The sequence below is a fragment of the Fusarium verticillioides genome, chromosome 1, assembly GCF_000149555.1.
Source record: "Fusarium verticillioides 7600 chromosome 1, whole genome shotgun sequence".
NCBI lineage: Eukaryota > Fungi > Ascomycota > Sordariomycetes > Hypocreales > Nectriaceae > Fusarium > Fusarium verticillioides.
Genome location: NC_031675.1, coordinates 1,796,312 through 1,823,802, shown reverse-complemented (window position 1 = coordinate 1,823,802; position 27,491 = coordinate 1,796,312). Strand labels below are relative to the sequence as shown.

Below are 27,491 nucleotides of genomic sequence, written 5' to 3'. Positions count from 1 at the left end.
CCGTGACGAGATGAGCTAACAAAAAGCCAGACACCAACTAGTCCACAATCTTATACCGAGAGCTTTTTTGTATGCATCTAGAAACTTGTCGCGTGCGTTACATTTCTCTTTCTCCAGTTCATTCCTTGTATCGGTATCATGTAGCCGTCAAACAACTGGCCATCGAGTGATGGCCGTCTATGCGTTTCTGACGATGCAACACTTACAATAACCATCTCGTCACCAAATATTGGTGACAGATAACCTGGCGTCCCAGATGCCTGCCTGCCTACATACCTAGGTAGTTACTAAGGTATGTATGTACCTTGTGCAAGCAACTCGAATATCTTATCCACCCTCCTACTGTATGCCCCCCTCTCAACTTCTCCATCCTTCCCCCATTTTGTAATAACCATAACACGTATGCATACTGAGTTGGTGGATAGCACTCCCACAACCCCCTGCACAATGAAACCATGTACTTGATTGCCATTTGTTGTCGAAGCTGCCTCGACACAAGATTCACTCATGACTACAGACCCCACGCTACCTTATATTCAATGCCCCCCTCTTCACATTTCCTTTGCTTTTCGCTTTGACTGGACTTATTACTATGGGCTAAGATGAAACAATCATACACTATGATTACCTCAGGTATCTTTCTCCTTCGTTAATTCTGTTCCAGCTACTTTGGTCTTGCGGCCATGATACGTTTTTGAGAATTGCAAAACCACACCCACCAGTACAAGACATCGGCATTGCGTGCGCAGTATACCTACTAATCTCAAATGCTCGCTGTGGTATGCTGGGCTGGTGACATTATGTGTGCGTTTAGTCAGATCAAGACTAACATAGCAAGTGAATGTAGAAACAATTGAGTACCTAGTTATGATCAAATCCACAGCCATGGCCTTTATATCTGCTATATTGTTTCAACGCCACTCCAAACATTCACAGGCACCACCTCTTTTATATTTGTAGCCGGGGCCAAAGTCTCCATGCACCAGTAGCTGCATCCTGGTTTTTTCTTGTTGTTTTTATCCCCTTCAGTTTTTATGGCCCCCTTCTCATCTTTGCATAGCTCGCATCCCCAAGAAATGTCAACTATAGCGAAGTCAAGGGAAGCTCCAGTTCCTATATTGCGGGAATCCCTGGAGCATCTCACACAGATCAGTCTGTTCGCCTGCAAACCCTTCCCCTTAGTCGTCGAACTATCGCTTGCATTCGAAGCCTTCATTCGCAGTCCAAGTCGACTCACTTGTCATCGCTCAAACGCCACGCTGCATTTCATAGATACAAAGGAAATTCCAACTTCAAGATACCGGGCGAAACATGTACATCTTCGTGGACCATGTGTACCCAGTAGCTCATTTCATGCCATGCACCGAGCTTGTATGGGAACTCTTATTTCTCAGTTGGCCGTGGTGTCGCTTCCCCATCATTGCCGCCATCGTCATCTCCTTTGACAACCGTTAAAGGCCGAGGTGTTGCGTCTACACTGTCTGTTCCATCCTTCTCCTTATTGGGTGTAACACCTTCTGCCTTCAGTCCTGCATCAGGTGGAGTACGTGCAGTGGGTTCTGCAACCACTTCACCATCCAGAACTCCAGTCTCCATCTCCTTTGAAGGCGTGGTCACGACTTGCGTCACAGCTTCAGGCGTGCTTTCCGAACCCACTGTCAAGCTATCGTGACTGTTGGCCCGCATCATTTCAATGCCGAGCTTCGAGCTGGGCAGACCGGCTTTGCTCAGTATCTGCTGGCTATTGCGGCCGTGGTGCTTTTCTCGACCACTTCCCAGTTCTTCGTCTTCATCATCAGCTGATTCGGTGCCCTCCAAAGTTCTATGTTCAGGGCCTTCTCGTCGCCCTCTCAGCTTATCGTTGCTTCGTGGGCGGTGTTCCATCTGAGCCGGCGCGGATTGCTGAGCAACGAGAGAAGGTACTCCCTTCCTTAGGGGGTCAGAGGCATCGTTATTGTCTGTGATGTTCAAGCCACCTTCGTCCCATTCGTTTGTTGGCTTGCGACTAACAACGACCGGCAACTCATCAGTCGTCACAGATTCCGAATCACCAAATAGTGATGATGTGATCGAGTCCTCACGACTTGACATCATTGCATTTCCCAGTCGACTCGCAAAGATGGACGAGCCTGATGTCGGACTGTCTTCAAGTCGTGAGTTGGCTTTGCGGATTCCCATTGGGATCGGGCGTGGCATACTTGATGATTGACCTGGTGACTCGGGCCGCCACTGACACAATCCGCGCAGAACTTCAGTAAGCTTGGACGAGCTGATGGGCTTCTCGATTAATGAATCAAAGTAATGTGGTGCTTGAAGCTCCTTGAGGTAAGCTGTAATGGCTACAATCGGTGTGTGAGAATTAGCATTCTTGGTCTCCCGAATCATTCGTGCCACATCAGCTCCATTGATTTGAGGAAGCTGATACTCGAGGAAAATGACGTCGAACTTGATCTCACTCATCGAGTATCGAACAGCTTCAGACCCATTTGGTACGGATATTGTACGACATCTCAACTTTTCAAGCAATTTCTCCATTACCATGCGAGATACCGGGTGATCTTCACAAATCAGCACATCGAGAGGCCGGAAAGTAGGGCCTCCATCGAAGGCAATCTGCGAGAGCCGCCTTGAGCTCTGTCTGCGCCTCTGTACTCGGAGAAGGGCGTTATGCTTCTCGCCTTCGTTATCTGATGAGGACGGTGACATGTCAAAGACTTGGCTTCTCCGATTTCGATGATGGTGCATTATGTCAGAAGCAACAGGACTGCCGTCCTGAGATTGAGAGCCCACAGTAAGTGATCTCGAACGTCCGGCAGATGAATTGCTAGACTGTCGTGGGGTGGATATAGTCTTTTGGGGAGACAGTGACAGAGGAGGTGGCGCCGCACTGCGACTCTGGACTGGAGACGATGCTGCGACCGTGGTAGCGGCCTTTTGCAGGCTTGGGGGAACCTTGGGTATCTCGAATGCCGAACCTGGCTGCAGAGATGCGGCAGTTGACTGGTGCGATAGACTGGAAGAGTTACTCGACGCCTTTCGTCGTCCGTCGGCACCTGGGCCAGCGACAAATGAAACCAACAAGGGTGATGATGGTTGGGAGGCTCGATTGGGCGACGCACTTGTATGACCAAATCCAGATGGCGATTGTGCTCGATTTGTTGCCTTGGCGTTGGAGATGGTTCTGGAGACAGGGTTTGATAGGACAGGGCTGCCTTCCAGCGACGGTCCTGGTGATATAACATTGCTGGGTGCCCCGGGGCTAACGGATGTTCCTTTACTTTGCGTGGCTAGCGCCTCTGCTCGCAACTTCTGGATCACGTCCTTGTTAGCCTTCTCCAATACAGGTAGGTTCTTGAATGAGAATGAGCCGAAGTCGTCCATCGCCACCGGCTCGCTCAAACGCCTCGACTTCAAATCTCGGACATGTGGGGGAATATGCAGCGGCATCAACTTTCGGTTTATAGAGTTGACCTGAGACCGGACCCGCGAAAGGGCATCATGGGGCCGTTCAGCGTACTCAGAGCCAGCTGCGGAGGACTGAGGAGACGCCTGATCTTCCATCTCTTCCGCAAAAGACTGCAACACTGCCCCTCTGGCGTCGAAATATTCTGTGTCCTCGGGATTCTCAGGCTGTGGGACAAATTGAGCTTCGTCCTCCAAAAGCGTTTCCCAATTGACATCCTGGAACCAAGGGTGATGGCGAATCTCTTCACCACCAGAGGCGAACTTGTCATCGCGATTGGAGCCTAGACGCTGGTGAGGCTCCATGCACAGGAGCTTATTGATCAAATCTTTTGCCTCTTCGGAAATGGGCTCACATTCATTCTCGTCAGGCCACTGAATCTTCCTTGCTAGTATATTCTCGAAAACCTCTTCGGCCTCACCAGCATGAAACGGTGGGATACCATAAAGGAATTCAAACAAAATACAACCGACCGACCACCAATCGCTGGTTTCATCTTGTTTGTCACCTTTTATAGTTTCAGGGGCGAGGTAGTCAGGTGTTCCCACGAAGCGTCTGTTTGTATCCTCAGGGTTGAAAAGCGCCATTGGAGGTGGCATCATATTGGATAGTGGTAGAGAGTTCCTGACGTGGCTATCCATACTCATTCTCGAGCTAACACTCATGGGTAGATCGGGCGAGCCTTGCGCAACTGCCTCCTCATCTAGGGGTGACCTGACGCTGTTCGATTGGGATGCTATCTCTGCGTCATGCAAGGAAAAGTTGGTGACCATACGAGCAAGTGTCTCACTACCACCACTGTCACTTCGGTGAGTACCTGATACTCGACGGGTCTCTTGGCCAAGACTGAAATAAGAAGGCTGTGCCAAGCTTCCGACTTCGGGTGTCATCTGAGGCGTCTGACCAGGGGAATGGGTATGTCCGTGGAGATCAAGTGACGCTGATCTTGACGAAGCAATAGAGGCAGATCGTGCAAAGGGTCCTTGTTTGAGCAGGTCTGGCGTTCCATCAGAGTTTTCACTATTCAATGCTCGCTTTTGCCGGCCGACCAATCCCAAGCGAGACAAGCCAAAATCTGTGAGCTTAAGGTGGCCTTTCTGGTCAATAAGGAGATTGTCTGGCTTCAAATCACGATGAATAATGCCTCGGCTGTGAAGATGCTCAACTCCAAGGACAACCTCACCAAGATACTTCTTCACCCATTCTTCGGGGAGACCACCCAGAACTTTGATTAGCGAAGCACAATCCCCACCATTCAAATACTCCATCACCAGGTATAGATAGTCCTTGCTCGAAAAAGTCCAGTAAAGCTTGGCAACAAAGTCGCTCTCCCCCTGCCACATCATAATAGCTCGTTCCGCTTTGACGTTGCCGACTTGGTTCTTGGCGACCATATCGGCTTTCTTGAGTACTTTGATTGCAAAGTACTCTCCTGTAGACTTCTTCTTTGATAAATACACGCTGCCAAAGGCACCTTTGCTGATAGGTTTGATAATCTCAAAATCTTTGATGGATGGCTGGGTTGGGCGAGGCTGTGGGGGTGCTTGATTCGCACCTAGGCGAGGCGATGGCGGAGGCTTCATGACGAAATCAGAAATGGCTGCTGAAGATTGCCTCCGGTGATGTCTGTGACTGTGCGTGGCAGGTGAACTAAAGTCACTGCCCGGAAGCATGGGTGACGCCTCTGGAGAGACGACACCTTCCTGGGACATAGGAAATCCCCTTGCTTTAATGCGTAAAGGCGAGGACGGCTGTCCTGGTCTCGAGGGTGATTCCTGCCGGTGAGGGGAAGAAGTACCAGGTAAAATCAGACTCCTTCGATGTCGCCTTCTCGTGCTCGCGGCGCGACGGAGGTCTCCAAATTCAGATATGGGGGACTCGGTCCTTGGTGCATTGCGAGATGCCACTGATGACGATCGAAAACTGCCCTCGCTATCAAGAAAGTCACCTTCTAAGTAGACCGAGTCTCTGCGAGTATCTCGTGCCTGAACCCCAAGGCTACTCTGCCCGCCAAAGTGAGATCTAGGCGTAGGACACTCTTTAGGGCTGCTTGATCTAGTAGAGGCCACAAACGACGTTGGTCTTGATCGGTCTTTATTTTCAGAAAGATTCATCTGGCGAAGGGCAGTGGCTAGCACAGATGGGTTGCTCAAGGGCTCCGTGAAGCTTTCGCTGCCTCGCTGCAGAAGATGCTGAGGTTCAGAGACAAGGGGTTCTGGAGGTATATCGTCGTCTCCAGTACCTTCATCACATGTGTCACATTGTTCGTACTCTGAGTTGAGCCGTTCTTCTTCTGTCGAGTCGGTCAATTCGCCGTTGGCTATGCGAGCCGCCTTCCTCAGGGCCTCGTCGATACAGTCTTGGACAAGGCAAGCAAGTTCGATACGAATACGTTCAGCATACTCGATAATTTTCCTGTGACGAAAAACAGCGTCGACCTTGTTCCTAGCAACCTTCTCCGTGTCAGCGCACAACAGAGCCAATCCTTGTTCCTGCTCCAGAGTATTGGTGCTTGGCGATTGCCATTGCAGAACCTGTGATATTCGTGACTCAGATTGCGGGGATTGTGTTCTAAAATCGCCACTTTGTTGGGTTGAGGACTCCTTTATCGCAGGTGTGCTAATCTCAATAGCGGTATCGCAAAGATCCATGAGCAGCTCGACAATTCGAGCCTGAGGTCGTCGAATAGCGAACGAGCGTGCCCTAGTATGCCCAAGTCCTCCAGAACGTTCCCTCGATCGAGGCAATGAACTGCCAGGTGACGACTGAGTTGATGGCGGCGGCCCAATTGGCAAACCTTTGTATTCGGCGACTGGGACAGGCGTCTGATCGCCAGCAAGTGACCGGCTCTTGCGGGCCTCTAACGCGTCGAGCACCTTGACGATCGAATGTCGATGCTCAGTCAGGCTTTCCTGTGCCATTTGAACATCCATCTCGGCCCGATGTTCTTGCAAACACAAATCGGTGTGTTTCTCAAACCACCATCGAGGGATCTGACGTTCGCAAATGCGGCAGAGGACCGGTGGCGGAGGCTCTTGTTGTTCGGGGTCATCAAGTCCGCTCTCAGCAAGTTGAGTCAGATAGCTCGCCAGGACTTCAGCACCTGAGCCTAACGAGTCCACGATTACGTTGGGAAGGTCGATCTTGATTTCTCGTGGAGCTATCCAAGGGCGAATCATCCACATTGTCTAGACGAGATCAGTATTGCACAGAAAGCCAACATCGACGAATCTTACATGGCTCTCTCCACCCGAGACACTGTCGTATACCATAATTCCTTGGGCTTCAAGGTCTACAGCATGTGACTGCTCGTTCTCGGGGTCATTTTCGAGGTCGTCGATAGGTAAAAGCTTCGAGAGGGGTCCAATATTGACAGCGAATCGGACTCTGTGGCTCCGAGAATCGTCTTTCTTCATGGATTCGACAACTTCAGTGAACACATTTTTGTTGTCGCTAACTATCAGGTCGGAGATAGGCAGGCCACTGACTGTCTCAAACTGGGTGCCTACAACATCAGTCCACGAGGGACTGACCCATTTAATTGTTCCATCAAGATTGAGGTCCACGATGGTATTTAGAGTCTGTTCAGCAGCTTCTCGAAGCTCCTCGCGCTCTTCCCGGATGTCCTGGCTCAAAGACCTCTCCATAGCAGTTGTCTGTTGTGCCCTTAGAGAGGCAACTGCCGGGGGTGCCAGGATGGCGCCGGACGGGGAAACCATCTTATCTCAAAAGCGACTGAAGTGCAAACCAGGAATAGATAGTGCAGTGGATGTTTCGCAGGTATCGTCGACCGTGGGATTTTGGGTCAGGGCCCGACGTCAGGATAGCTGGCAGCTTCCAGCAGAAGCACAAGTGGGGAGACTCGGGGTCTGGCAAGGGCGCCAGAACTACAGACCCGCGAGACTCGGAGACATGACTGAGGGTCGACAGCGAGGGTTCTCGGGCTGACGCTGTACAACTTCTAAGCATGAACCGTAAAACGAGGTCGAGGTCGAATTGTAACCCTAACACCTGGAAGTCAAAGGGGTGACTTTCTACAAGCGTGCGAGCGCCTTCAGGTGTAGCCGAGAATGGGGCCAACCGTGATCGTGACCGTGGGTACCTGCTCGGACGAGGCGAGGTGAGGTAAAAGGGAGGCGCCTCGAATTGACAGCACAATCGATAGATCTGGTTTTGAAGTTGCCTAGTCTGTTCACTCCTCGGGAGCTTGCTTGATACTGCAGAACAGGGTTTAAGAATCGCCGTTAAGCCTCGAAGGGGAAGAAAGACAAAGTTTGGCCCAGGTGAGCCATGGCTCCTTAGGCCATCGTGAAAGCGCGTTCCTCTCATGATACAATAAGCGGGGGAATGCGCTGCTAGACCAATCACCCCCCACCATCTCCCGGGAATCAAGCTCCTAGCCCTGCAAAGCTACAACACCTTGCGGGTATGTATGTATTGTTTTTTTGTTTTTTTTTTACAGCGCTTTACAGACGGACACTGAGGGTCCTGATGTAAGCTATGGCCTCTACCTATGATGTTCCACTGTAACTGTGCAGTGGGTGTCCGGCACCCGCTTTCCAATCAATGGCTTCGCAATCCACTCCACTGCTTCTTAAAACCCTGTTGATATCAACTGAATGCCCCCGATTTCAAAGGTTTTTTAGTCGCTATGCTCGCCAAACCGGAAACATGTAATACCAGGTAACTACTAACCTAAGTTGCTCTAATGCTTTACAATGACATTGACACCTAAGTTAGGTACTGTATTAATTCTGTCCATCAGAAGGATGGCAGGGTACTGTGGGGAGGGTGTTCGATTTGTTTGGCGGGCGTTCTTCATACCTTATGTACTATCACCAGTCTTTGTTAGGTTGTCGGGCAAAGTTTCATGCAATACTAGGCCCGTCCCTGGAGGTCCCCCCTCCAGTTTCTTCCAGCAACCAAAGCTACCGTCGCATTGATAATAAATGGGTGCAGTCGATGGTATGGACAGACTAGAGAGACTGAAAGGGGGGAGCATTGATTGAGGTTCCTTCCTCCAGGCGTCACACGAAAGGCAAGACATTAGACTGTTTGTGTCGATCGAGATTCCGTCCCCAAACTACATAATCCTTCCATAGGTCCATTTGAGAGCCGCAGAGGGAGTTCGTGTGCCATCAGAATGGATAAAATATGGAAAAGTCTCTTTCATCAGGTGCCTCTTTGGGGCTGCATCACGAACATCGCAGAGCGTAAAACTGATGATCTCCGCCTCCTGTGGCAGCATCACAAATCTTGTCCACCAATCGACAGTCCAATGGCGTCCAGTTTGCTGCTGTCTTACCCGGGGGCGCAGACGCGGCCGTCGGTGCAGATGCAGATGCAGGCGTTGACGGAGGTAGATCTAAAGTAAGCATCCTGCCCAGGTGACGGGTTGCAAAGAATTATCATTGAACAGACCACTGGCCAACAACGGGCGTCGCGGAAACGGACCGGACATTTTGAAGCAGAAGCAAGTTCAGAGGCAAGCAACACATTCCGTCAAGCCGCAACTGCTACGTCCCCCTTACGAGCCTTTTTCACATCTCTTTGCGGTCGTTCCGGAGCTGTGTTGAATTATTAGCTAATAAGCCACTATTTCCATAACTATGGATAGCTTCGCTCTAAGGTTGCAGTATCGAGTCTGTGGATTCATAGCGGCATGACAACCCATAATCCAAGGTCGATGATGTTTTCTCCTCATACCACGCGCGACTGATTATTGTCTTGGTTATTATAGTAGTTTCCCTGTCTGCGCTCGAGGAATTGCATGCTCGTGTCCTCGATTAGTGCTGCAACGAGTTAGGAGGGTTGCAAGTGTAGGTTAGCTGCGCAGATACAGCAGCTTTGTCACAATTACATCGACATGGGCTATGAAAATGGATATAGTGACGGAGAGTGCATGATCAATATGATGATGTACCTAGTGACTACTCATGCTGCTGTTATGTGATGTTTCTATATATTTCGTGGCTGTGTTATTACTGCTCACCGCTGCCACTTCTTTTCACGCGGGCTGACCTCATCTCATCTGCGCGAACGATCAAGACTTACTTGGACGAGTGTCCCTGGTTCATAATAGAGATGAGCTGATGCTGGTGCCGTTTCCCCTCCCATCCCAAGATTTTAGCTGCAATGCCAGTCACCACCATCTTATGTCATGTTACCCATTTGGTGACCCCGAGTGTTTACACAAGCCTCCAGCTTCACCCCCTGACCAAAATAGATGCGTAACCATGACCAATAACACCACTTACTAAATTGAGCATCCAACATTCAACGGTTGCGAAGTCATATTTCATGCACCCATTTCAACTGCTGGTACTTTTGCCAGTGATTCGCCCTTCGAGAGCCTTCTGAGGGCATCGAGCTAGAATCCGGGGAATCGAGGAATATGAAGCTACATACAACACTTACCTTCAAGGTACATTGTGTAACTGTTTGGTTGAATTCAGTGAACTGGCACTTTCTTACATCTAGTCCGGTAGTTATACATACCTTATAGGTAGGTAGTGACTTTATCGTGTGTCTCCAGTAGATAATGTCTATCTCACAAGGACGACGAGGAACGGATGAATTCTCTGCTAAGAACTATAGGATTTTGAAGCTGGTGAAACAGTACAAAGCCAAAGCGCCCATCATGCGTAGGTTTCTCTGCCATCTGGCTGTTGCAAGTCGAGCGAGATCTCGTTGTCTTATTTCTCGGAACGACCCTTTCCCCAAGGCTCCTCGCTCTCTCGAATCTGATGAAAACCTTGGGAAACCAAGGGCTTGTACGCCGCATGGGGATTACTTACCATCTCTCTCCACAGTCACTGATCTGGCCACTGCTCTAACTGAGGTCGATGAAGTTTGTAAACATCTATTATCATTTATTGAGTCTGTGTATAAGATCCAAGCTACCTAGGTACCTAGTGTTGATACCTCCCAGGTTGTACATGAAATATGGCGTCGTGTTTAATGCGTTGCTTTGATATATCAGATATTGACTGGGTTTACACAGATCCAATTGCCCATGAGCAAGTAACTCTCAAGGGGTCCTAGATTATAACCTATAACGACCTACTTATTGAAGTTATTGTAGTGAATAGTATGGGGTTTTCAAAGTATCAATGGTAGAGCATCACTGGGTAAGTAGGTAGGTACGGAATAATTGCAAATCAATGGATCCCATGTCAAACTGACAGCAAATGCAAAAGCCCGTCCGTTCGCGGCCATGGGGTACCCAGTGCGGGGCAACATCAATTCACATGATGGAATGGTACAGAAATCTACGTATCTACCTAGGTATGCTTCCACTGTCAATCAGACTCCCGACCTCTCAAACTGGACGCTTCAGTGCCGCTTCAGAAGCCTGAACTAGTCCCAACCCTCCTAGTGACGCCGCCCTTTCTCTTTTTAATAGCTTTCTGATGATATGAAGGATTAACATTCCTCGCTGTTAGGCCTTTGCTACCAACATATGTAAGGCAAGGGGCCTAAGCATCCCCATGTTGAAAGAACCGGGCTGCGTTTGAAGTGTAAGGTAGGTACCTACCCTGGTCGTCAATGCTGACACCCGAACATCGCAGTCTGAGGCACTACGTAGGTGCTTCAGCTTATCATGTTACCCACCTTACCTGTACAACAACGTTTTTGACTGGTTGTAACCTTCCAACTCAGTCGGCCATGGAAGGTGCATCACCATAAAAGGTACATTGAGTTTGTACCCAGGTAGAAATCATGGATTGCTGCACAACTTAACTGCCTGGATCCAATGCAGTGAGTGATTCAGTGGCGCCGACTCACACGGAACTCTGACTAATGCGTTAGCAACTTCTCCGGTTCTAGAATTCCCACGATCATCAATCTGACCAAGCAACAAACTTCCTTGCTCGAGTATGTCAAATCATTGCAGCAAGCTACTAAGTTATATGGCACTAATGTGGTGTATGTTTTAATCGCCTCACACTGATCAAATCCCCGTAAATTACAAAAAGACATTCAAACCTGACACCTACCTGAGTCGGGTCGACATCATACGCAACTGGAACGCCTCCGATCCCCAACGGTTCATGATACAGGAGCACAACCACGGCAGTCCTTGCTGCAAACAACAGTTTTATTCTGGCGATTCCGTGTCCAGCCTCATACACTTCATGATTCTTGGGGCCCAAGTGACTAACGCCCGACACTACCACTCATATAGTAGGTAAGCGGCCAGTATGGCTGCCTTTAATGCCAATCTTGCTGGCGCAACAGAGCGTTCCTTCTCTTCGTCACTCTCGCCGGACCGAGTTGTCGCCAGCTCAGAAGATGACAATGCTGCGGCCTCCACCCTCGATCCTGATTTTTTCAAGAGTCTGACCGATAAGAGGACGACGCGCGGTAAGCATTTCAGACATGACTCCTTTGCCGTGTTGGGGCTCACGGGACTGATTGATGCTTTAGACGGAAACCCCCCCAAGAAGCGAGGGCCCAAGCCCAACAGCAAGCCGGCCTTAACCAGGCGGCAAGAGTTGAATCGTCAGGCACAGAGGTAATGTTGCGCAAGCTCGATGAATGCCTGTATCTAACATGTGTCCTTTGTCAGAACACATCGCGAAAGAAAGGAGCTCTACATCAAGGCACTGGAAGATGAAGTTCTTCGTCTCAAAGAGGTATTCAGCAATGTTTCATTGGATAGGGAGAGATTGGCCGATGAGAACAAACGGCTGCGAGACACTTTGGCACAGGCTGGGCTTCAACACAGCAGCCCGCATGTTGCAGGCAGCGCGACGAGCGGTTCAGTCAATACAAGTTCCCCGCCCTTGACCTCGCGATCGACGGCGCCGTCAGTTGGCTCACCAATGAACCTACCTGTGGCCGTCAATCAAGGTTCCACGACCGGCCAACCGCACGGAATGCCCCAGCCGCTTTATCGTGGAAACCCTGGGCTGGAACAGGCGGGCATTGACTTCGTTTTAACGTACGATAACTCCTACTCGAACAATCCCCAGTGATCCCTCTGTGTGATATGACGCGAGTTGCATTGCGCCATGGGTGAGCTTTGGCAGGACATGTTGATGGTTAGATCAGCTAACAGACTGCGGGTACATATAGTCTCGAGAGGCCGTGCATGACACATATCCAGTTCATGGTTGAGAGAGCATCTGAGCCTGAGGGCGAACCCTGTGGGCATGCACTTATGGCATCGTGCCCGCCAGATCCGGCTCCAGAAACAAGACCAGGTTTACCCTTCGGGAAAACTCATATTCCACTAGATGGCGATACGAACCAGAAGACGTGGGAAGTACCAAAAGCAGATCTTGCCACTTTATTGGATTTAAGTAAGAGCATCGACCTCGATGGTGAGGTAACTCCTATCATGTCTTGGGGTATGCTCATGTCACACCCAAGGGCAAATGAATTGGAGGTGGTCGACTTCCGAAAGCTGAGTGAAGAGCTCGTTCGGAAAGTGAGATGTTATGGGTAAGTTTTCTGCAATGTTACGCTCGCATATACTGACTTGCCAAGCTTTGGTGCTGTAATGGAGGAATTTGAGGTGCGAGATGCTATCGACAGTGTGTTCAGCGGTAAGGACTCGATGATGGGTGAATAGGAGTTTGTGTTGTGTTTTTCCACTAGGGGGGAACGGTAGCTGTTGTTTGGATATTACTGTTTACTATTTTGACATCTTAATGATGAGCATATCTCTGGCATCTCTCCTTACCTATTCTAGCTATTATAAGTTACAAAATCCGTTAAAAACCACACCTGTCTCAAATCTCTCCTGAGACCCTCTTATTTGTAAATAATGAGAGGAGCATACTACCGTCCAGGGGGCGCAACATCATAAGTCAACTTTGATCCATGACCGTTCAAAATGGTCTACTTTACCTTGTTGTGAAATGAGGTATGCTTCTTTACCCTATGCCTGTTAAAGGTGGCTGAGTGGCTGAGGCACACAATTAGCACCGCGGGGCTTGAGTGTTTTTTTCAAGCCCCACTCCACCCCACCACAAATTCGTCGTGGATGTCCAAATTCTAGCATCGTTTGTGAACCGAAAGATTGATTGACGCATCCCCCGCTTCCGAAGCCAACACCGAGCTTCCTTGGTTTTCGTCTATCGCGCACCCGAAAGCGCAAGGAAATCATCGATACTGTTCTTCACAAAATGGCTGACTCTCTCGACTACGTCAAGATCTGCGAAAGCTGCCCCGCCGGTGACGGTTGGGGTCCTGCAGTCACCACAGAGACTACCCTCAACGGCGTGCCATATGCGCCTTTCTCCAAGGGTGATAAGTTGGGACGCATGGCCGACTGGACTGCAGAGGGCAAGGACAGAGAGCGAGGTGGACGAGCACAGTACAACAGGAATTTCCGAGGTAGGTCATATCGTGTTGTCGTGTTGTTCTGTTCTCTGTCGAGATCACACTCGTCTTGAATGAGCTCTTGGCTGACCGCAATAATTCCTGTAGATCAACAAGTCTATGGCTCTAGCCACGCCATCACCTTTAATGCCCCTCCCGCCGAGGACGAATCAACATTCTCAGTCGTTAGTAACGTCCGAGACTCGACAAAGTCAAGATACGGCCGCGGGGCCGTCTTCACTCGTGGCCGTGGCCAACGTGGAGGTCAGGCCGGTGCCCGGGGCGGACGAACCCAGCTTCAGAGAGGCGGCGCCGGCGCCGCTGGTCGACAGGGCTACGACCGGGGTGGTCGAAACAATGCTGGTCGTGGCGGTCGCCGCTTTGGCTGGAAGGATTATGATAAGCCTGCTCGTAACCGAGACGCCAGTATCAACGTCAAGGCCGAGTGGAAGCTTCTTGAGGAGATCGACTTCAACCGCCTGGCTAAGCTGAATCTTGACACCGACGAGGGTGAGGATATTGATGACTACGGCTTCCTCTACCACTATGACCGCTCTTACGACAAGCAGCCTGTCAAGGGTGCCGAGAAGAAGCTCACACCAATCGACCGTGCTGCCTACAACGTTACCACCTCATCCGACCCTGTAATCCAAGAGCTTGCCGAGAAGGACGAGGCAACTATCTTCGCCACGGATAGCATTTTGTCTATGCTGATGTGCTCTCCTCGATCCGTTTACCCCTGGGACATTGTCATCTCTCGACAGGGCAACAAGATCTTCTTGGACAAGCGCGATAATGCCGCTCTTGATATGGTGACGGTCAATGAGAATGCCGCCGATGCTCCTCTCGATGCTGCTGATGGTAGTAAGGACACCATCAACCAACCCAACGCCCTTGCCGAGGAGGCCACCTACATCAACCATAACTTCACAAACCAGGTCGTCATCGAGAGCGAGTCGTCGAAGGTCACTATGGCTCACGGTAACCCCTTCTACAACTCCTCTGAGGATACCGACCCTCCTGCCAGCAAGGCCTACAAGTACCGACGCTTCGACCTTTCCCTCAACGAGGAGGAGCCTGTTCACCTCGTCGTCCGAACAGAGGTCGACGCCGTTCAAAGGAACGCCATCAGCGGCGAGGACCAGCACGTCAGCATCCATGCTCTCAACGAGTTTGACAGCAAGGCTCAGGGCAGCGGCGGCGCTCTTGACTGGCGAAGCAAGCTTGTTACCCAGCGTGGTGCTGTTGTTGCGACCGAGATGAAAAACAACAGTTGCAAGCTCGCCCGCTGGACAGTGCAGAGCATCCTCGCCAGCGCAGACGTGATGAAGCTTGGGTAAGTTTGCTAATTCACTGATACCTGAATGATTTGCTAATCGATCTGCAGCTTTGTTTCCCGTCTCACCCCCCGCTCCAATGACAAGCACGTCGTATTGGGCGTTATCGGCTGGAAGCCCCGCGATTTCGCTAACCAGATGAACCTATCGCTCTCCAACGGTTGGGGTATTGTTCGCACTATCGCCGACATGTGCCTCAGCAGCGAGAGCCAAGATGCTAAGTTTGTCCTCGTCAAGGACCCGAACAAGTCTATCCTTCGTCTGTACGAGGTGCCTGCTGGCAGCTTCGACGACGATGAGGAGGAGGAGGTTGAGGAGCCTCAGGGCGAGGAGGAGCAGTAGATCAAAGAGAACTAGACATGGCCATGTCACGTTGTGCATATTCGGTAGTTTCATGATGGTGGGGAGGGCCACGGGATAAAAGGCATGAGATTTGCAGGGAGTCCCATGCTCTAATGATTTGAAGCAGTGGATGCAATCTCTATCAGGTTCTGGAAGACCATTTTTTGTATTTGACTGTGGTTGCAGTCTGGAACGAAAAGAACACGTGATTTTGCTTGACATTTTGCTGTATACCTATAGGTACTTGTGGGGTTTGTGACCTTGACTTGGTGTGAAGAACCTACTCACAAACGGTCGACTTCCATATATATTAACAGTATACCCAATGTAAATACTGCAACGACTGTTATCATATGGCAATTCGAAGAATCGATTTTGATGTTTTCTCCCCCTTCCTGGGCCTAGCTTTGGAGAAACATTTTGGGTTCGTCACTACTTACTTGATTGCCAGGATATGAGAAACAATAGCTACAAGAAACGTTGACCAAGATGCAAGCATTACCAGATATCTCGGGACTTCTGTTGATTTTGTCAAACAAAGTCCACTGGTAATTGCAAGTGGTTTAGAGGCCCAAGAGAATAAAAGTATAAACTGTCAGCACAGAACGTCGGTGGCCCGTCCTCGGTAAGGACGGCACGGGCAACCCGAGAGCAGCGTTAAGCTGTGGTATACTTTACGCGCCTCAAGAGGCAAATGCTTCGTCATGATGGTATGTGGCCATCTACGGAGTAAGGGAGTACATTTTGATGAGAGACTGGCTGGTTTAGGTAATGGGGGATGGCGAGTTGTGGCTGAAGAAGAAGTTTATGACACACATCCGTTCATGGCTGAAAATGACATCAATTGATCAATCTGAATCTCGAGATGCTCAAGCTCCAGTCTAGCCTCATGGTGACCTAGGGGAAGCAAGAAAACTCGAGACACTTACACTAAGTGACAAAAGAATTTAGGCAGTTTCAACTTGGAATCGATGTAGATTTAGAGGACCATAGACTGAGTGTTTCTGGCACCTTAACCCAAGAATAGCGTCTCGTTCATGCCGCACTACCGATCAGACGGACCTTAGGGTGACGGGGGCCTCCCCGCAGCAGGCATGGCGAGCCTCTAATTGGTTGATCAAGCTCCCATCGCTCCAGTTTCAAATGCTCTAAGATGGCTGTTGCCGATGGCCAATTGAAGATCCGTTGCCCGTGACCTCGATGCTTCTCACATGGCGGGCGCAATATTAGTAGGTTAGTACTATAGATACTTCTTCTCCTCCACCCTCATCTCCATCATTTCTTTCCAAGGCGACACCTCTCCTGCGCTTCTTCTTCATCATCCATAAACTCTAGGCGGTCTGTCATACGCACTTCAGTCGCAGCAACAACAACTCCGTTTATCTATACCATGTCTGCTCAAGATTACTACGGCGGCGGCGGTGGTGGAGGCTACCCTCAGCATCCCCAGCCTGTTCGTTACCCAAGCGCATCAAGCGCATAAAAAAAAACTCGATCGCGATTGCTGATTATATCGTTTCGCAGTCTTACGGCCCCCCTCAAGGTCAATACGGCCCTCCCCAAGGCCAGTATGGCCCTCCCCAGGGACAGTATGGTCCCCCTCAAGGGCAATATTACGGTCCACCCCAAGGCCAACCTCCCATGCAATATCAACAAGCACCCCCTCAACAAAGTGGTGGCAAGCGCGGCGGCGGCGGCTGCTTGACAGCTTGCCTGGCGGCCATGTGCTGTTGCTGTGTCGCTGAGGAGGGATGCGAGTGCTGGTAAGTCAACTTCCGTGGAGTCATCGGCGTCATCAAATATTGGAGGTTCTTGACTAGCGCCAATTGAGCTCCGCGCAAGCACAAAGCCAGATCGAAGTGAATGCATGCTAATGTGTGTCGCTTATAGCATCGATTGTTGTGACTGCCTCTTCTAAACGGCCTGCCTCAACGAAACAAAGTAGATACGATCCACACGATACATATAATCAGCCCACGCATGGCCCTATAAAAAACCTCGAGAATCCTTACACCTCTTCAAACAATTTGTAAAACAATTGACAAAGACCCCGTCCCCTGACTAAATAATATATGACGTTCTTTCGCAGAGATGGTGGACGTGGCGTTATCAGCACAAATAAATCCAGTCAGTAACCGCACTGAACAGCCGACTGGGTTCAACGTTTTCAACGCTCGAGCATACTGAATGATCGATGGGCGTAGCTCGTCATTACCACGTACACGGCAATAGCTACTGTATCATACTATCGACATGAACCAATTGACATGAATATAGAACATTGAATCATTTGTTTTGAAACTGTACGCGAGCTAATAGCGTTCTTTCATCTACCGTCAAGTTTTTTCCCACCCCACAAGCTTAATGCATTCCTTTCGCCTCATCATTGATAACAAAGCACGCCCAAAGATTACTGGTTGAGTTGCACGTAATTGGCTGGGAATAAACCGGCTTGTCCAGCATAGTGACCAAACCACCAATCTTCGTCAGGGAACTCCAAATTGGTAATTGTGGCATCTTCAGGGAAGCTCAATTCTGTAAGTAGGATTTAGTGACTGCTTCTTCAGCGTGAGTGTGTATCTTACCATTGTCTTCAGCCGCCTCGTAATCGTAGAGGGCAACAGCCGTGTGGCCGGCCTCAGCCGGAGCAGCAGCAGCAGCCGGAGCTTGAGTCTCGGGCTCGGGCTCGGGCTCAGCAACGGGTGGTGGTGGAGGAGGCACCGCCGCAGCAGCCGGTTGCTCTGAATCATCATCCCCCACCAATTCAACGTAGTTGCTGGGGAACAAGCCGCTCTCACCACGCGAGTTAGTGCCCATCCACCAGTCTTCATCCACCATGTCAATGTTAGTGACAACATCGCCCTCGATCAGGTCGATTTCGTTGTCCTCAGCCTTCTCGTAGTCGTATTGGATCACGGCACGATAACCTCCCTGAGACTCTTGAACTAGCTGAGCTGCGGATTCAGCGGCGCGATGAGACTCTGGCTCTGGCTCTGGCTCTGGCTCTGGACTGGGCTCACGCTCGAGAGCGCCGGCTGCAGCAGCAGCTCCGACCCCAACAGCAGCACCTACAGCAATACCTGCAGCCGCACCGCCAGCAAAACGGGCGGTAGATGAAACCTCCTTATCGTCTGGAAGATCAGACTCTTTGGGCACATCAATCTGGCTAGGAGTCATAGGAGGTGGAGCTCGCTGCTCAGGGGGGGTGCCGACTTCTGGCACAGGTCCACGGCTGACTGGAACAGCAACACGAGGGGGTGAGGGGGATCTCTCGCGCTCTGTAACTGTTTGATAAGCGGAGGGGTCTTCCCGTTCGTCATCCTGCTCATCTGTAGGTGCTGGTCGGCTAGGCAGTCCGGGAAGGGCAAAGCCTCCTGATGGGCGACCGCTAGGAACCGGCGGTGGTGCAGTGTCGTCCTCTGCAGGGCGAGCAGCGGGAGGGGGAGGGGCTCCCGCGCTGATAGGGGCAGTGTCCTTGAAACGGTCTCGCAGAGCCGACACACCTGATGGCGATGCTGGTGTATCCTCAGGTTGCTCGCCTGTGTTTTCCTGACTAATCTGTCCAGGCACACCGCGACCATAATCGCCAGTCTGCACTGGAGCCCAGCTCTTACCCGAGTAGCCACTCTTCCACTCGCTTCCGCTCTTCTGTGGTTGAACAGGAGAAGTGTTACCGACAGGAGCAGGGGCGGGAGTACTGGAGGTGTCCTCCCCCCTCTCCCTGGCCTTTCGCTCAGCCCATAATTGGGCAGGAGTCTTTCCGCCTTGATCAGCAAATGTACGGCTTGCCGCACCAACAGGAGCAGACTTTGCAGGAGCGGGAGCTGCAAAGCCTAGGCCACCGGGTGTAGGAGCCTTTGTACCCGAAAAGCCTCCTGCGCCACCAAACTTGTTGGTGACCTTGGGTTTAGGAAGGGACGTTAAACGCTCCGACTGAGCTGGCTGAGAGAAAGCAGACATGCGTTCTGATACAGGTCGGGTCTCGTCCTCCTGAGGTTTCTCCGAGGCAGCAGGCTTAGCCTGTGCCCGGATTGCAGCAATGTCAACCTTTCCTACGGGTTCGTAGGATCCCTTCACAGGAGTTGGCCTGTCATCCTGGTCCTTTTGAGCCTGAGCCCGAATAGCTGCAATGTCGACCTTGCCAATGGGTTGATAGCCGCCCTTCACCACGTCACCTGGTGTGTCGTCGCGCTTGACGGGGGCGCTTCCGCTGGTAGTCGACGTGGGTTGCTTGCTGAGATCAGCAATGTTGACCTTTGTAGGCTTGTAAGCAGACTCGACCTTTTCAATCTGAGTCCTTGTGACAGGAGGAGCATCAGCACCCCATCCATCCTCGTCGACATTTTCCTCTCGTTTGGATCGAGCAGCGACGAGTGGGTTGGCACGGCTGGAGGCTGTAGGGGTGAAGACAGGCTTGGTCTTGACAGGAGGAGGTGCAGCAGAACGAGGACTGTCTGAGCCTCCCGCTGAGTACTTGGCGCCGGAAGCATCGGCCACCTTTTGCATGATGGACTCAATTTCGAGGTCGCTCTCGGAGCGAGCGGTAATCTGAACATGGTATCCGTGGAGGATCTTGGAAACCGCAGCGAGATGGCTGGTGAAGTAGCCCTTGGTTCGCTCCGGAACACCTCCTCCACACCATGCGATCAATATGTTCTTAGGAAGGCCACTGTTGGGATCCTTGACCTTGGCAAATGCGAATTGAATGCGCCCTTCACTAAAGTCCTCAATCAGATCGGCGAGGTCGCTTTCTGTATACATGTTAGCGGACTGATGGGATGATAAGACATCCCTTTGTGTGTAACATACCACCTGTTCCTTGAACCTTGAGAATACTCTCCTTGGCTCCGCTGTCTTGGAAGGCATTCAAAAGAGGGGCCTGGACCGAGAATAGGGCCCAATGAGCATGAGTAGGAGAGTCGGAAGATGGCGGGACACCGTTGACAACACTGCTATAACTGCTCTTAATGGACGGACCATTTATCGAGGTATTGAGAGATGCCATCTTGGGGATTCTTGAGATGTTAGGACGGAGTGATGCAGACTTGAAGCTGAAGCTGAAGCTGACGAGCTAGGATGACGGAGGTTGGGGGTGACGTTGACACAGTTGCTGCGGCGGCGGCAGCTCCACACGGAGAGAGAAGATATAAGTTCCGGAGGCGTAGCCAGGGGAAGGATTATTGTGGTCAATTCTCCAGAACGTCTGGTATCGCACAGCGTCGAGATATTGCTGTGGGAGCTGTATATGGGAGAAGTAGAGGATGGAAACCGAACGTAGATCGGGGGACGGTGGGAATCTACCTTCGGAAACCATACAGCAAAAGGTCCCAGAAGTGGGTTTCATGGAGTGTGGCTGATGATGCATGTAGCTTCCATTCGTACGTCGTCTGCATCAGTGACCTAAGGTAACCTACCTATGCTGGCGGGTAGCTTAAAGAATGCCCAACCTTGGGGCGGTCTAGCTGGCCTACAGTGGGCTGAGCGGGGTCAAGCTGCGCTGTTCATGAGGTGCTCCATTGTATGCGCTGTGAGCTCCGTTGTGCTGCTTTGATGAGCTGTTAACTGGGCTATAGCGATGGGAGCTGTCAAAGTCAGCATTACATATCAGAATGCATCTACCAAGGCTATATGCAAGTACCCAACTCCGGCAGCGGAGGGCTGACATTAGGTATCCGCCAGACATAAAGATACGAGCCAAAGGAAATGACGCAAGGACATTTTTCTATTTGCACAATCTGCTGCCCCTCTCTCCGTGTATGACTGCCCCTCCGGGTTTATGAGTAGTTTATACACAAGCACGAACTTATGTACTCTAAGCTTTATTAATAGAGTTATCAGTCGCCGTAGAGTTGTATTCACAAACCCCAAGTGCTGTGCTCTTACACAGTGAATTGCCTTTACCTCTTTTTCTTACACCTTGCCTGTCATTGGATACCAGTATTTGTACCCCGCCAAAGTCAACCTTTGCCCCCCCCCCATTTCCGTGGAGATTAATGAGCTGCTACTGACCGGCCTTGCCTTAATCTACTTCGACTCCGACCCAACTGGTTCTTTCTCTCTCTCTTATCAGATCGAAACCCTGACACATCCATCTCATCACCACCGAAATGTCTACCATCAAGGAAATCAACAGTATCCCCGAGTGGGAGCAGCTGCTCAGTTCTGTCCCTTCCACTACCCTCGTCATCGCATCGTTCCATGCCCCGTGGGCCGCACCATGCGCGCAAATGGCCACCGTCCTGTCGACCCTCGCTTCCGAATATCCAGTCACCGAACCTCCTACCACAAAGTGGGTTTCCATTAACGCAGAGGATCTGAGCGACCTCAGCGAGACGTACGATGTCACTGCAGTCCCTTTTCTTGTCCTTTTGAGGAACGGCCAAGTTGTCGAGACTGTGAGTGGCAGTAGCGCCGTAAAGGTGCGCACGGCGATCGAGACACAGGCAAAGCAATCTGGTCAGAATTCAGAGGAAAGCGCACAGAACGGTATCGATACCAACGATGCCGAAGCCGAGGAGCAAGATCCCGAGAAGAAGAAGGAGGAGCTTTTCAAGCGTCTTGGGGACCTCGTAAAGGCTGCACCCGTCATGCTCTTTATGAAAGGTACACCCAGCTCTCCTCAATGCGGCTTCTCCAGACAATTGGTTGGGCTACTGCGCGACAACTCGGTCAAGTATGGTTTCTTCAACATCCTCGCCGACGACGAAGTTAGACAAGGTCTCAAGGAATTTGCGGATTGGCCAACATACCCGCAGCTCTGGATCGATGGTGAGCTCGTTGGTGGACTGGATATTGTAAGCCGCATTCGCATTTTCGCTTTGACTAAGGCTGACAAATCCATAGGTCAAGGAGGAAATGGCCAACGACGCCGAGTTCCTTACCAAGTACAGCGTCAGTGCTCCCGCAGCTGTATGAGGCGGAATACATACGTGACGAAACTCATGACGCATTTATGTTAAGAAGGCGTGACAATAGCCCGTCGCGTACTGCTGAATATTGCACTGCCTGCCTGGCCCTGGTAAAACCCAACCGTTTGAGTGACAGTATCCGGCAATGCAATATTGCCAGTAAGCATTCTGGCTAGTGGTTTATCGGTGGCAAATTGAAGAGAGGAAACGAGGCCAAGAAGTACTGGAGTCCCAGGAGGTTGAAAGCAAAGGCGCGGGGACGTTATCCAAGAATATTGTGGCCATAAAAACCGCGCTGACGAGCTCTCAAACCTATCATGCAAATAACTAATGGCTCACTGAATGGTTAGGCTGCATCATGTGTTGGGCTCCCGAATATTTTCAATCGGTTATATCAGCTTCTGCTGGGAGTTGCATAGGAAGTGGTCGCAATAGCTACGGGAATAGTAAAGCATGGAGAGAAATGTAAACATCACTATTTCTAGGCGATCATAGCTGCAGCTACATTGCAAATTTGTCCAAAGATGATGGATTTACTGCTGGTTATCAACGTTCGTTTTGCATAACATACCACACTGATCGGATCGACATAGTGTCTGTCCAGAATAGTAGTGTAGTCAGGGAACTGGCTATAGAAGGCCTCAGATACAGAACGAAGAGTGTGGTGTGATGGAGTTTAATGACAAATATCGGTGATAAACATGGGCCGGCTCCGAAATCCGAGTGTCCATACAGCAGATGTCGAATCCGATGAACGAGAATGACTCACAGACTAGGCAAGTAAGATTTGTGACTTTGGCTCTTTTTAGTAGATTGTGGTTCGTTCGATTGGGATAGTTGCCGCAGCGCCCGTTGAGTTATGGGTTACTGCACCTGGCTGACTTCAGCCATCATGTTGAAGAAGCTAATGAAAAAAGAGGTCCAGGCAAACCATGCCAGTTGCAGACTCCTAGGCACAGGAAAGACACGTGCAAAGACAGCAGAGGTATCACAATGGCTCTCTTAAGTGGAAGAACGGAAACAACCAAGAAATGAATACCCTTGTCTCTGTGAATGTAAAACAACCCCACCATCTTGCATCTTGCATCGATGCTGGGATGCACACGCGTTCCTCGACTTGACTGCGGTGCCTAACTAAGATAGCTCGTTTGTTCCTCATTCCCAGGCTGCCGGGCGGTTTAATAAGGCTGATGCTGACGGGACATTCTGGAGACCAAAAATTGGATTCAGATCTAGCCCTTTTCCCTTCCACCCTTTTCAGAGATCTTCTCGTTTCTCTCCTTATTTGAAGCAAGGCACCGGAGATACCGACACCTCCATGACCAGCTTCTATCATCCCGTTGATCCTCTGTTTGGATATCCTGCGTCATCTGCTCTCACAGCCTCTGTTCCCCTGCTGACTGAGCTTACTGAGGAATTATCGACTCGGCAGAAAAGCATCCCGCCATTCTCCATACATTTGTTTCTGTCTGGACTTGGAATCCATCTGTAACGCTCTATAGGTAGTAGCTTGAGCTCTGGCGTCTGTCTTCTTTTGGGCCGTCTCCTCGCCGTCGTCGCCCCCCGTTCCCGTCTTCCTCCTCCCTGACGGGTTCGCGACCTCGCTATCGCTACAATCTCGGTCATCAACTATAGCGAGTGCCCTGCAAAATCCCATTGCCTAAAATCGAATTCCCCGTCACACATTCCCAAGAGACCGCAACTTTGTGTGCCCCTGGCCCCCGATATCTCCACGGATTATCATCATTCACCCTTTCACCTTCACCGTATTACACTGTGCGGTGCCTCAAGTGGGAGGCTGTGCTGTACCGTGCTAACTCGCTGTTGCTGCAAGCCTAAGGACGTACGGACGTGTCGGACTTGATCAACGCCACCTCTGGGTTCCTGGAGACTGTTTGGGGCGAAACGGTTCCATTATCCTGCGCAACTGTGTTGCGACATCGACATTGGCTTACCGGGCGGGTTGACTCGTGGAGCCGTATTTTCCGGTTGGTCAGACAAGTCTTCTGTTGACCAGGTTGTCGTAGCTGCGGCAGTATTCTGGAAGGGCGCTGTATTATTCATATCAAGCTCTTTTGGGTTCCGCCAACCGCTCAAGACTCAACAATATATTGATGGGGTTTCCCCTGGCGCTGACCAACTCTTGTCTCATCATTGTCTGCCAATACTGGAGTCGGATCCCTCATCTCATCTGTTGAAACGCCCTGGTCGTTTCGTTCCCCTTTTCACAATGACCCCAACTCCTCCTTCGACAAACTCATCTCAGGGAGCCCGGTCTCCCGAGGAACAGTTCCGCGTTGTGAGGAAGAGAAACCGTGTTCCTCTAAGCTGCTACCCTTGTAGGACACGCAAGTATGTTACCCCTAAAGCAATGCATCAATATTTACTAACATCGCCCGTAGGTTGTGAGTTTGAATGACACCTCAACTCCTCATCCTTACTAATATTCGTCAGAAAATGTGACAGAAGTCATCCTTGCAGCAACTGTACAAAGCGCGAGGGTATGGGGACCACCTCATGCTCTTATGCCACGCCAGTTACACGCAAGAAGAATCAAAGTCAAGGAGACTCGAGTCCTGATGACATGCAGAATCGTATTGACCGTTTAGAAGGCTTAGTTTTATCCCTTATGCACGGAGGTGCTAATGTAGATGCTGCATCCGCCGCAGCCGCTGGAGCAGCGACAACACAATCCACCACGGACAGCGGATCTTCCGCCAAGGCTGGAAAAGGAGACGACAATGCAATGGCGTATGATGAGGATGAAAACAGTGACGAAGAGGAGGGACTGGCCACGTCTTTGGGTTTTCTCAAGGTGGACACGGACAAAGGCAAGTCGCTGTATGTTGGCCAGGAACATTGGCATACCCTCCTTGCCGATATATCTGAGGTGAAAAACTACTTCACGTCTCACAAAAAGGAGTTAGAAACAAGTTATGAGCGAGTCAAATCTTCAAAGCCTATGGCTGCAAGAGAGGGGCCGACACTCCTGCTAGGAGCACTCCCAGCATCCGAGATTGAAATAAGAGCAGAGCTTCCCCCCAAGTCTGCTGTCCTGACGCTCTGCAGTCGATACTTCAACTCCATGGATAATGCTGTCAACATCATTCATGGACCAACATTTCAACAGCAGCTGAAAGACCACTGGCAAGATCCCAACAAGACGCCCATTATGTGGCTTGGTATGCTCTACTCGGTTCTCTGCCTCGCAATGCTGAGTTACCATAAAGTGGGCGACGAACCTCCTGAGTGGAGAGGGCGAACCCTTGAGCTTGCAAACGAATACCGGTTACGCACGGTGCAATGCCTGATCAAATCAGACTATACAAAACCTAACGAGTATACGGTTGAGACTATGATACTCTATGTATTCGGAGAATATTCGTCTCGATGGGATGCTGATCTAGGATTGTGGTTAATCGTGTCCCTAATTGTTCGAATCGCGTATCGAATGGGCTACCACCGAGACGCCAAATGGTTCCCGTCAATTACACCATTTCAAGCGGTAAGCTGCACGCTGGTCTGCTGCTAATCTCGATTTGCTGATCATGATTAGGAAATGAGGCGGCGGACATGGGCTCTCGTACGAATGTCGGATGTTATCTTCTCACATCAGGTTTCTCTGCCCAGCATGATCTACGAAAATGATTGCGACACCCAACTGCCCAACAACATATTTGACGATGAGTTCAATCCCGGCGTCAAGGAGCTGCCGCCTTCTCGACCATCGACCGTCGCTACTCCCATCGCCTACATGATTGCCAAGTCAAGGTTATGTTTTGAGCTGGGAAACATCCTCCAGGCTACAGGGCAAGTTGGAAAGCATGTGCCTTACGATGAGATTATCCGCTTTGATGCCAAACTACGACAGATCATGCAAGAATTGCCGCCGCATTTGAAGTTAACGACATTAGAAGGATCCCATGATCCAGTGACTCTGATCATTGCCAGGTTCAATGTCGATATTCTGTACCAGAAGATTCTATGCTTACTTCACCGAAAATACCTTCCCAGGGCGAGGCAGAGTGCAAGATATGCACACTCTCGGAGGGCTGCAATTGAAGCATCATTGACCGCGCTCGACCATCTGGCAGTATTGTACCGGGAATCACAATCCAACGGAAGGCTGCGCTCTGTCAGCTGGTTTGTGAAGTCGATTGCTACCAAAGACTTTACGTTGCCTGCAATGCTGGTCATTCTTGATCTTCATTTTGACAACATTGCCGCGCAGTCTTCAGTTCCCCAAGACGATGAGGGTGCCTCAACTTGGAACGATGACCAACGATCTAAAATGATCGGCAGTTTAGAAACAGCGAGAGAAATTTGGAACACACTTGCAGATACCTCAATGGAAGCATTCAAGGCGGCCAAGGTCATTGATATCATGCTAGATAAGATCAAGGACCCTGCCTCGATCGGTTCAGAAATGCCGGGCGTTCCATCGCCAATGCCAGGCCTGACGCAAGGTGTTGGGACTGATGTTTTGCCGGCTATGGCGCCGGGTTTCGTCTCACCGAGCAGCTTACCAGATTTCAATGCGACGGCCAACCCCTTTTCGACGCCTAACCCGACCGCCTTCATGGGTATGGACTTTGGCATGCCTGGGCCTGAAGGACTTGATTTTCAAACCGATGGCTTCGCTGGGGCTGGTCCGGCTTCTCCTTTCTCCTCCATGTTCAGCAACCTGGGAGCAAACACTAACGCGGGGATGGACATGGGCGCGAACTTTGACTGGGTAAGAGGCGTTTCCATTAAGAGATCACTTGTAACCGTTTCTAACTTGGAGTAGAATGCCTTTGAAAACTATACGCAGATGGCCAACTGGGGAGCAGACCAGAGTTTTCAGATATACGGCGCTGGAGGAGACCAGTCATCCCCGGGACAGACCTCTTCGTTGGATGGTCGTAGTGGAAGCACGTCACAAGCGCCAGGACAAGGAGGTGGCAGAGATGCCAATGTGCAATGACGCTGCCGCAATATCAGATATAATAGTTGATGTTATGATGGGCAACAAATGAAATGTAAAATCAAGCAACTCTACTTATTCAAATACCCCGGTGATGGGGCCCCAAATTGGATTCTTCAAGTTTCACAAATACCAGTTGGACG

General features: G+C 50.6%; 9 protein-coding genes across 13 annotated transcripts; 7 read left to right on the top strand and 2 right to left on the bottom strand.

The window, feature by feature from the left end:
* Nucleotides 1–274: 274 nt before the first annotated feature.
* On the bottom strand, nucleotides 275–7,801 carry FVEG_01441 (AGC protein kinase). 2 transcript variants are annotated; one of them, XM_018888408.1, is made up of 3 exons: nucleotides 6,700–7,753; nucleotides 2,199–6,651; nucleotides 275–2,144 (listed from the first exon to the last, which is right to left on the bottom strand). In XM_018888408.1, the coding sequence occupies exons 1-3, from the start codon at nucleotides 7,180–7,182 to the stop codon at nucleotides 1,384–1,386; spliced, it is 5,697 nt and encodes a 1,898-aa protein (XP_018744311.1). In that variant the 5' UTR covers nucleotides 7,183–7,753; the 3' UTR covers nucleotides 275–1,383. The 2 variants fall into 2 exon arrangements, with proteins under 2 accessions (XP_018744311.1, XP_018744310.1); XM_018888407.1 differs by having other exon boundaries at nucleotides 275–6,651; nucleotides 6,700–7,801.
* A 207-nt stretch (nucleotides 7,802–8,008) lies between these two features.
* On the top strand, nucleotides 8,009–9,479 carry FVEG_14840 (hypothetical protein). The gene is made up of 2 exons (XM_018903852.1): nucleotides 8,009–8,146; nucleotides 8,204–9,479. The coding sequence occupies exon 2, from the start codon at nucleotides 8,607–8,609 to the stop codon at nucleotides 8,835–8,837; it is 231 nt and encodes a 76-aa protein (XP_018744312.1). The 5' UTR covers nucleotides 8,009–8,146; nucleotides 8,204–8,606; the 3' UTR covers nucleotides 8,838–9,479.
* A 1,304-nt stretch (nucleotides 9,480–10,783) lies between these two features.
* FVEG_01443 (hypothetical protein) lies at nucleotides 10,784–13,198 on the top strand. Of its 3 annotated transcripts, none has more exons than XM_018888410.1 (6): nucleotides 10,784–11,224; nucleotides 11,294–11,830; nucleotides 11,894–11,981; nucleotides 12,036–12,410; nucleotides 12,545–12,913; nucleotides 12,959–13,198. In XM_018888410.1, the coding sequence occupies exons 2-6, from the start codon at nucleotides 11,668–11,670 to the stop codon at nucleotides 13,041–13,043; spliced, it is 1,080 nt and encodes a 359-aa protein (XP_018744314.1). In that variant the 5' UTR covers nucleotides 10,784–11,224; nucleotides 11,294–11,667; the 3' UTR covers nucleotides 13,044–13,198. The 3 variants fall into 3 exon arrangements, with proteins under 3 accessions (XP_018744314.1, XP_018744313.1, XP_018744315.1); XM_018888409.1 differs by having other exon boundaries at nucleotides 11,276–11,830; XM_018888411.1 differs by lacking the exon at nucleotides 10,784–11,224 and having other exon boundaries at nucleotides 11,241–11,830.
* A 237-nt stretch (nucleotides 13,199–13,435) lies between these two features.
* FVEG_01444 (eukaryotic translation initiation factor 3 subunit D) lies at nucleotides 13,436–15,992 on the top strand. Its single transcript, XM_018888412.1, has 3 exons — nucleotides 13,436–13,810; nucleotides 13,904–15,131; nucleotides 15,183–15,992. Exons 1-3 carry the CDS (start codon nucleotides 13,600–13,602, stop codon nucleotides 15,472–15,474), a joined length of 1,731 nt encoding a protein of 576 aa, XP_018744316.1. The 5' UTR covers nucleotides 13,436–13,599; the 3' UTR covers nucleotides 15,475–15,992.
* A 618-nt stretch (nucleotides 15,993–16,610) lies between these two features.
* FVEG_01445 (hypothetical protein) lies at nucleotides 16,611–17,906 on the top strand. 2 transcript variants are annotated; one of them, XM_018888413.1, is made up of 3 exons: nucleotides 16,611–16,927; nucleotides 16,999–17,237; nucleotides 17,365–17,906. In XM_018888413.1, exons 1-3 carry the CDS (start codon nucleotides 16,865–16,867, stop codon nucleotides 17,390–17,392), a joined length of 330 nt encoding a protein of 109 aa, XP_018744317.1. In that variant the 5' UTR covers nucleotides 16,611–16,864; the 3' UTR covers nucleotides 17,393–17,906. The 2 variants fall into 2 exon arrangements, with proteins under 2 accessions (XP_018744317.1, XP_018744318.1); XM_018888414.1 differs by lacking the exon at nucleotides 17,365–17,906 and having other exon boundaries at nucleotides 16,999–17,363.
* On the bottom strand, nucleotides 17,353–20,952 carry FVEG_01446 (hypothetical protein). The gene is made up of 3 exons (XM_018888415.1): nucleotides 20,284–20,952; nucleotides 18,060–20,225; nucleotides 17,353–18,009 (listed from the first exon to the last, which is right to left on the bottom strand). Exons 1-3 carry the CDS (start codon nucleotides 20,477–20,479, stop codon nucleotides 17,885–17,887), a joined length of 2,487 nt encoding a protein of 828 aa, XP_018744319.1. The 5' UTR covers nucleotides 20,480–20,952; the 3' UTR covers nucleotides 17,353–17,884.
* Nucleotides 20,431–20,922, top strand: FVEG_14841 (hypothetical protein). Its single transcript, XM_018903853.1, has one exon. The coding sequence runs from the start codon at nucleotides 20,551–20,553 to the stop codon at nucleotides 20,881–20,883; it is 333 nt and encodes a 110-aa protein (XP_018744320.1). The 5' UTR covers nucleotides 20,431–20,550; the 3' UTR covers nucleotides 20,884–20,922.
* Nucleotides 20,953–21,125: 173 nt separating the features above from the next.
* On the top strand, nucleotides 21,126–23,217 carry FVEG_01447 (hypothetical protein). The gene is made up of 2 exons (XM_018888416.1): nucleotides 21,126–22,268; nucleotides 22,318–23,217. Exons 1-2 carry the CDS (start codon nucleotides 21,582–21,584, stop codon nucleotides 22,387–22,389), a joined length of 759 nt encoding a protein of 252 aa, XP_018744321.1. The 5' UTR covers nucleotides 21,126–21,581; the 3' UTR covers nucleotides 22,390–23,217.
* A 1,395-nt stretch (nucleotides 23,218–24,612) lies between these two features.
* Nucleotides 24,613–27,475, top strand: FVEG_14842 (hypothetical protein; the record flags this gene model as incomplete). Its single annotated transcript, XM_018903854.1, has 4 exons — nucleotides 24,613–24,734; nucleotides 24,837–25,887; nucleotides 25,939–27,117; nucleotides 27,172–27,475. The coding sequence occupies 4 exons, from the start codon at nucleotides 24,613–24,615 to the stop codon at nucleotides 27,346–27,348; spliced, it is 2,529 nt and encodes an 842-aa protein (XP_018744322.1). The 3' UTR covers nucleotides 27,349–27,475.
* Between the last annotated feature and the right edge of the window lie 16 nt (nucleotides 27,476–27,491).

What these genes read in the sequence shown, in the direction of transcription:
- FVEG_14840 (XM_018903852.1), top strand. Translation starts at nt 8,607, where the DNA reads ATGGATAAAATATGGAAAAGTCTCTTTCATCAGGTGCCTCTTTGGGGC.
- FVEG_01446 (XM_018888415.1), bottom strand. Translation starts at nt 20,479, where the DNA reads ATGGCATCTCTCAATACCTCGATAAATGGTCCGTCCATTAAGAGCAGT. An exon ending in CAAGGTTCAAGGAACAGGTG is followed by an intron (nt 20,226 to 20,283) that starts GTATGTTACACA and finishes ACATGTATACAG; the next exon opens with AAAGCGACCTCGCCGATCTG. An exon ending in CGAGGCGGCTGAAGACAATG is followed by an intron (nt 18,010 to 18,059) that starts GTAAGATACACA and finishes TCCTACTTACAG; the next exon opens with AATTGAGCTTCCCTGAAGAT.
- FVEG_14841 (XM_018903853.1), top strand. Translation starts at nt 20,551, where the DNA reads ATGACGGAGGTTGGGGGTGACGTTGACACAGTTGCTGCGGCGGCGGCA.
- FVEG_01445 (XM_018888413.1), top strand. Translation starts at nt 16,865, where the DNA reads ATGTCTGCTCAAGATTACTACGGCGGCGGCGGTGGTGGAGGCTACCCT. An exon ending in ACCCTCAGCATCCCCAGCCT is followed by an intron (nt 16,928 to 16,998) that starts GTTCGTTACCCA and finishes ATCGTTTCGCAG; the next exon opens with TCTTACGGCCCCCCTCAAGG. An exon ending in GAGGAGGGATGCGAGTGCTG is followed by an intron (nt 17,238 to 17,364) that starts GTAAGTCAACTT and finishes TGTCGCTTATAG; the next exon opens with CATCGATTGTTGTGACTGCC.
- FVEG_01443 (XM_018888410.1), top strand. Translation starts at nt 11,668, where the DNA reads ATGGCTGCCTTTAATGCCAATCTTGCTGGCGCAACAGAGCGTTCCTTC. An exon ending in CGATAAGAGGACGACGCGCG is followed by an intron (nt 11,831 to 11,893) that starts GTAAGCATTTCA and finishes TTGATGCTTTAG; the next exon opens with ACGGAAACCCCCCCAAGAAG. An exon ending in TTGAATCGTCAGGCACAGAG is followed by an intron (nt 11,982 to 12,035) that starts GTAATGTTGCGC and finishes GTCCTTTGTCAG; the next exon opens with AACACATCGCGAAAGAAAGG.
- FVEG_01447 (XM_018888416.1), top strand. Translation starts at nt 21,582, where the DNA reads ATGTCTACCATCAAGGAAATCAACAGTATCCCCGAGTGGGAGCAGCTG. An exon ending in TCGTTGGTGGACTGGATATT is followed by an intron (nt 22,269 to 22,317) that starts GTAAGCCGCATT and finishes ACAAATCCATAG; the next exon opens with GTCAAGGAGGAAATGGCCAA.
- FVEG_01444 (XM_018888412.1), top strand. Translation starts at nt 13,600, where the DNA reads ATGGCTGACTCTCTCGACTACGTCAAGATCTGCGAAAGCTGCCCCGCC. An exon ending in GTACAACAGGAATTTCCGAG is followed by an intron (nt 13,811 to 13,903) that starts GTAGGTCATATC and finishes TAATTCCTGTAG; the next exon opens with ATCAACAAGTCTATGGCTCT. An exon ending in GCAGACGTGATGAAGCTTGG is followed by an intron (nt 15,132 to 15,182) that starts GTAAGTTTGCTA and finishes ATCGATCTGCAG; the next exon opens with CTTTGTTTCCCGTCTCACCC.
- FVEG_01441 (XM_018888407.1), bottom strand. Translation starts at nt 7,182, where the DNA reads ATGGTTTCCCCGTCCGGCGCCATCCTGGCACCCCCGGCAGTTGCCTCT. An exon ending in TCTCGGGTGGAGAGAGCCAT is followed by an intron (nt 6,652 to 6,699) that starts GTAAGATTCGTC and finishes GATCTCGTCTAG; the next exon opens with ACAATGTGGATGATTCGCCC.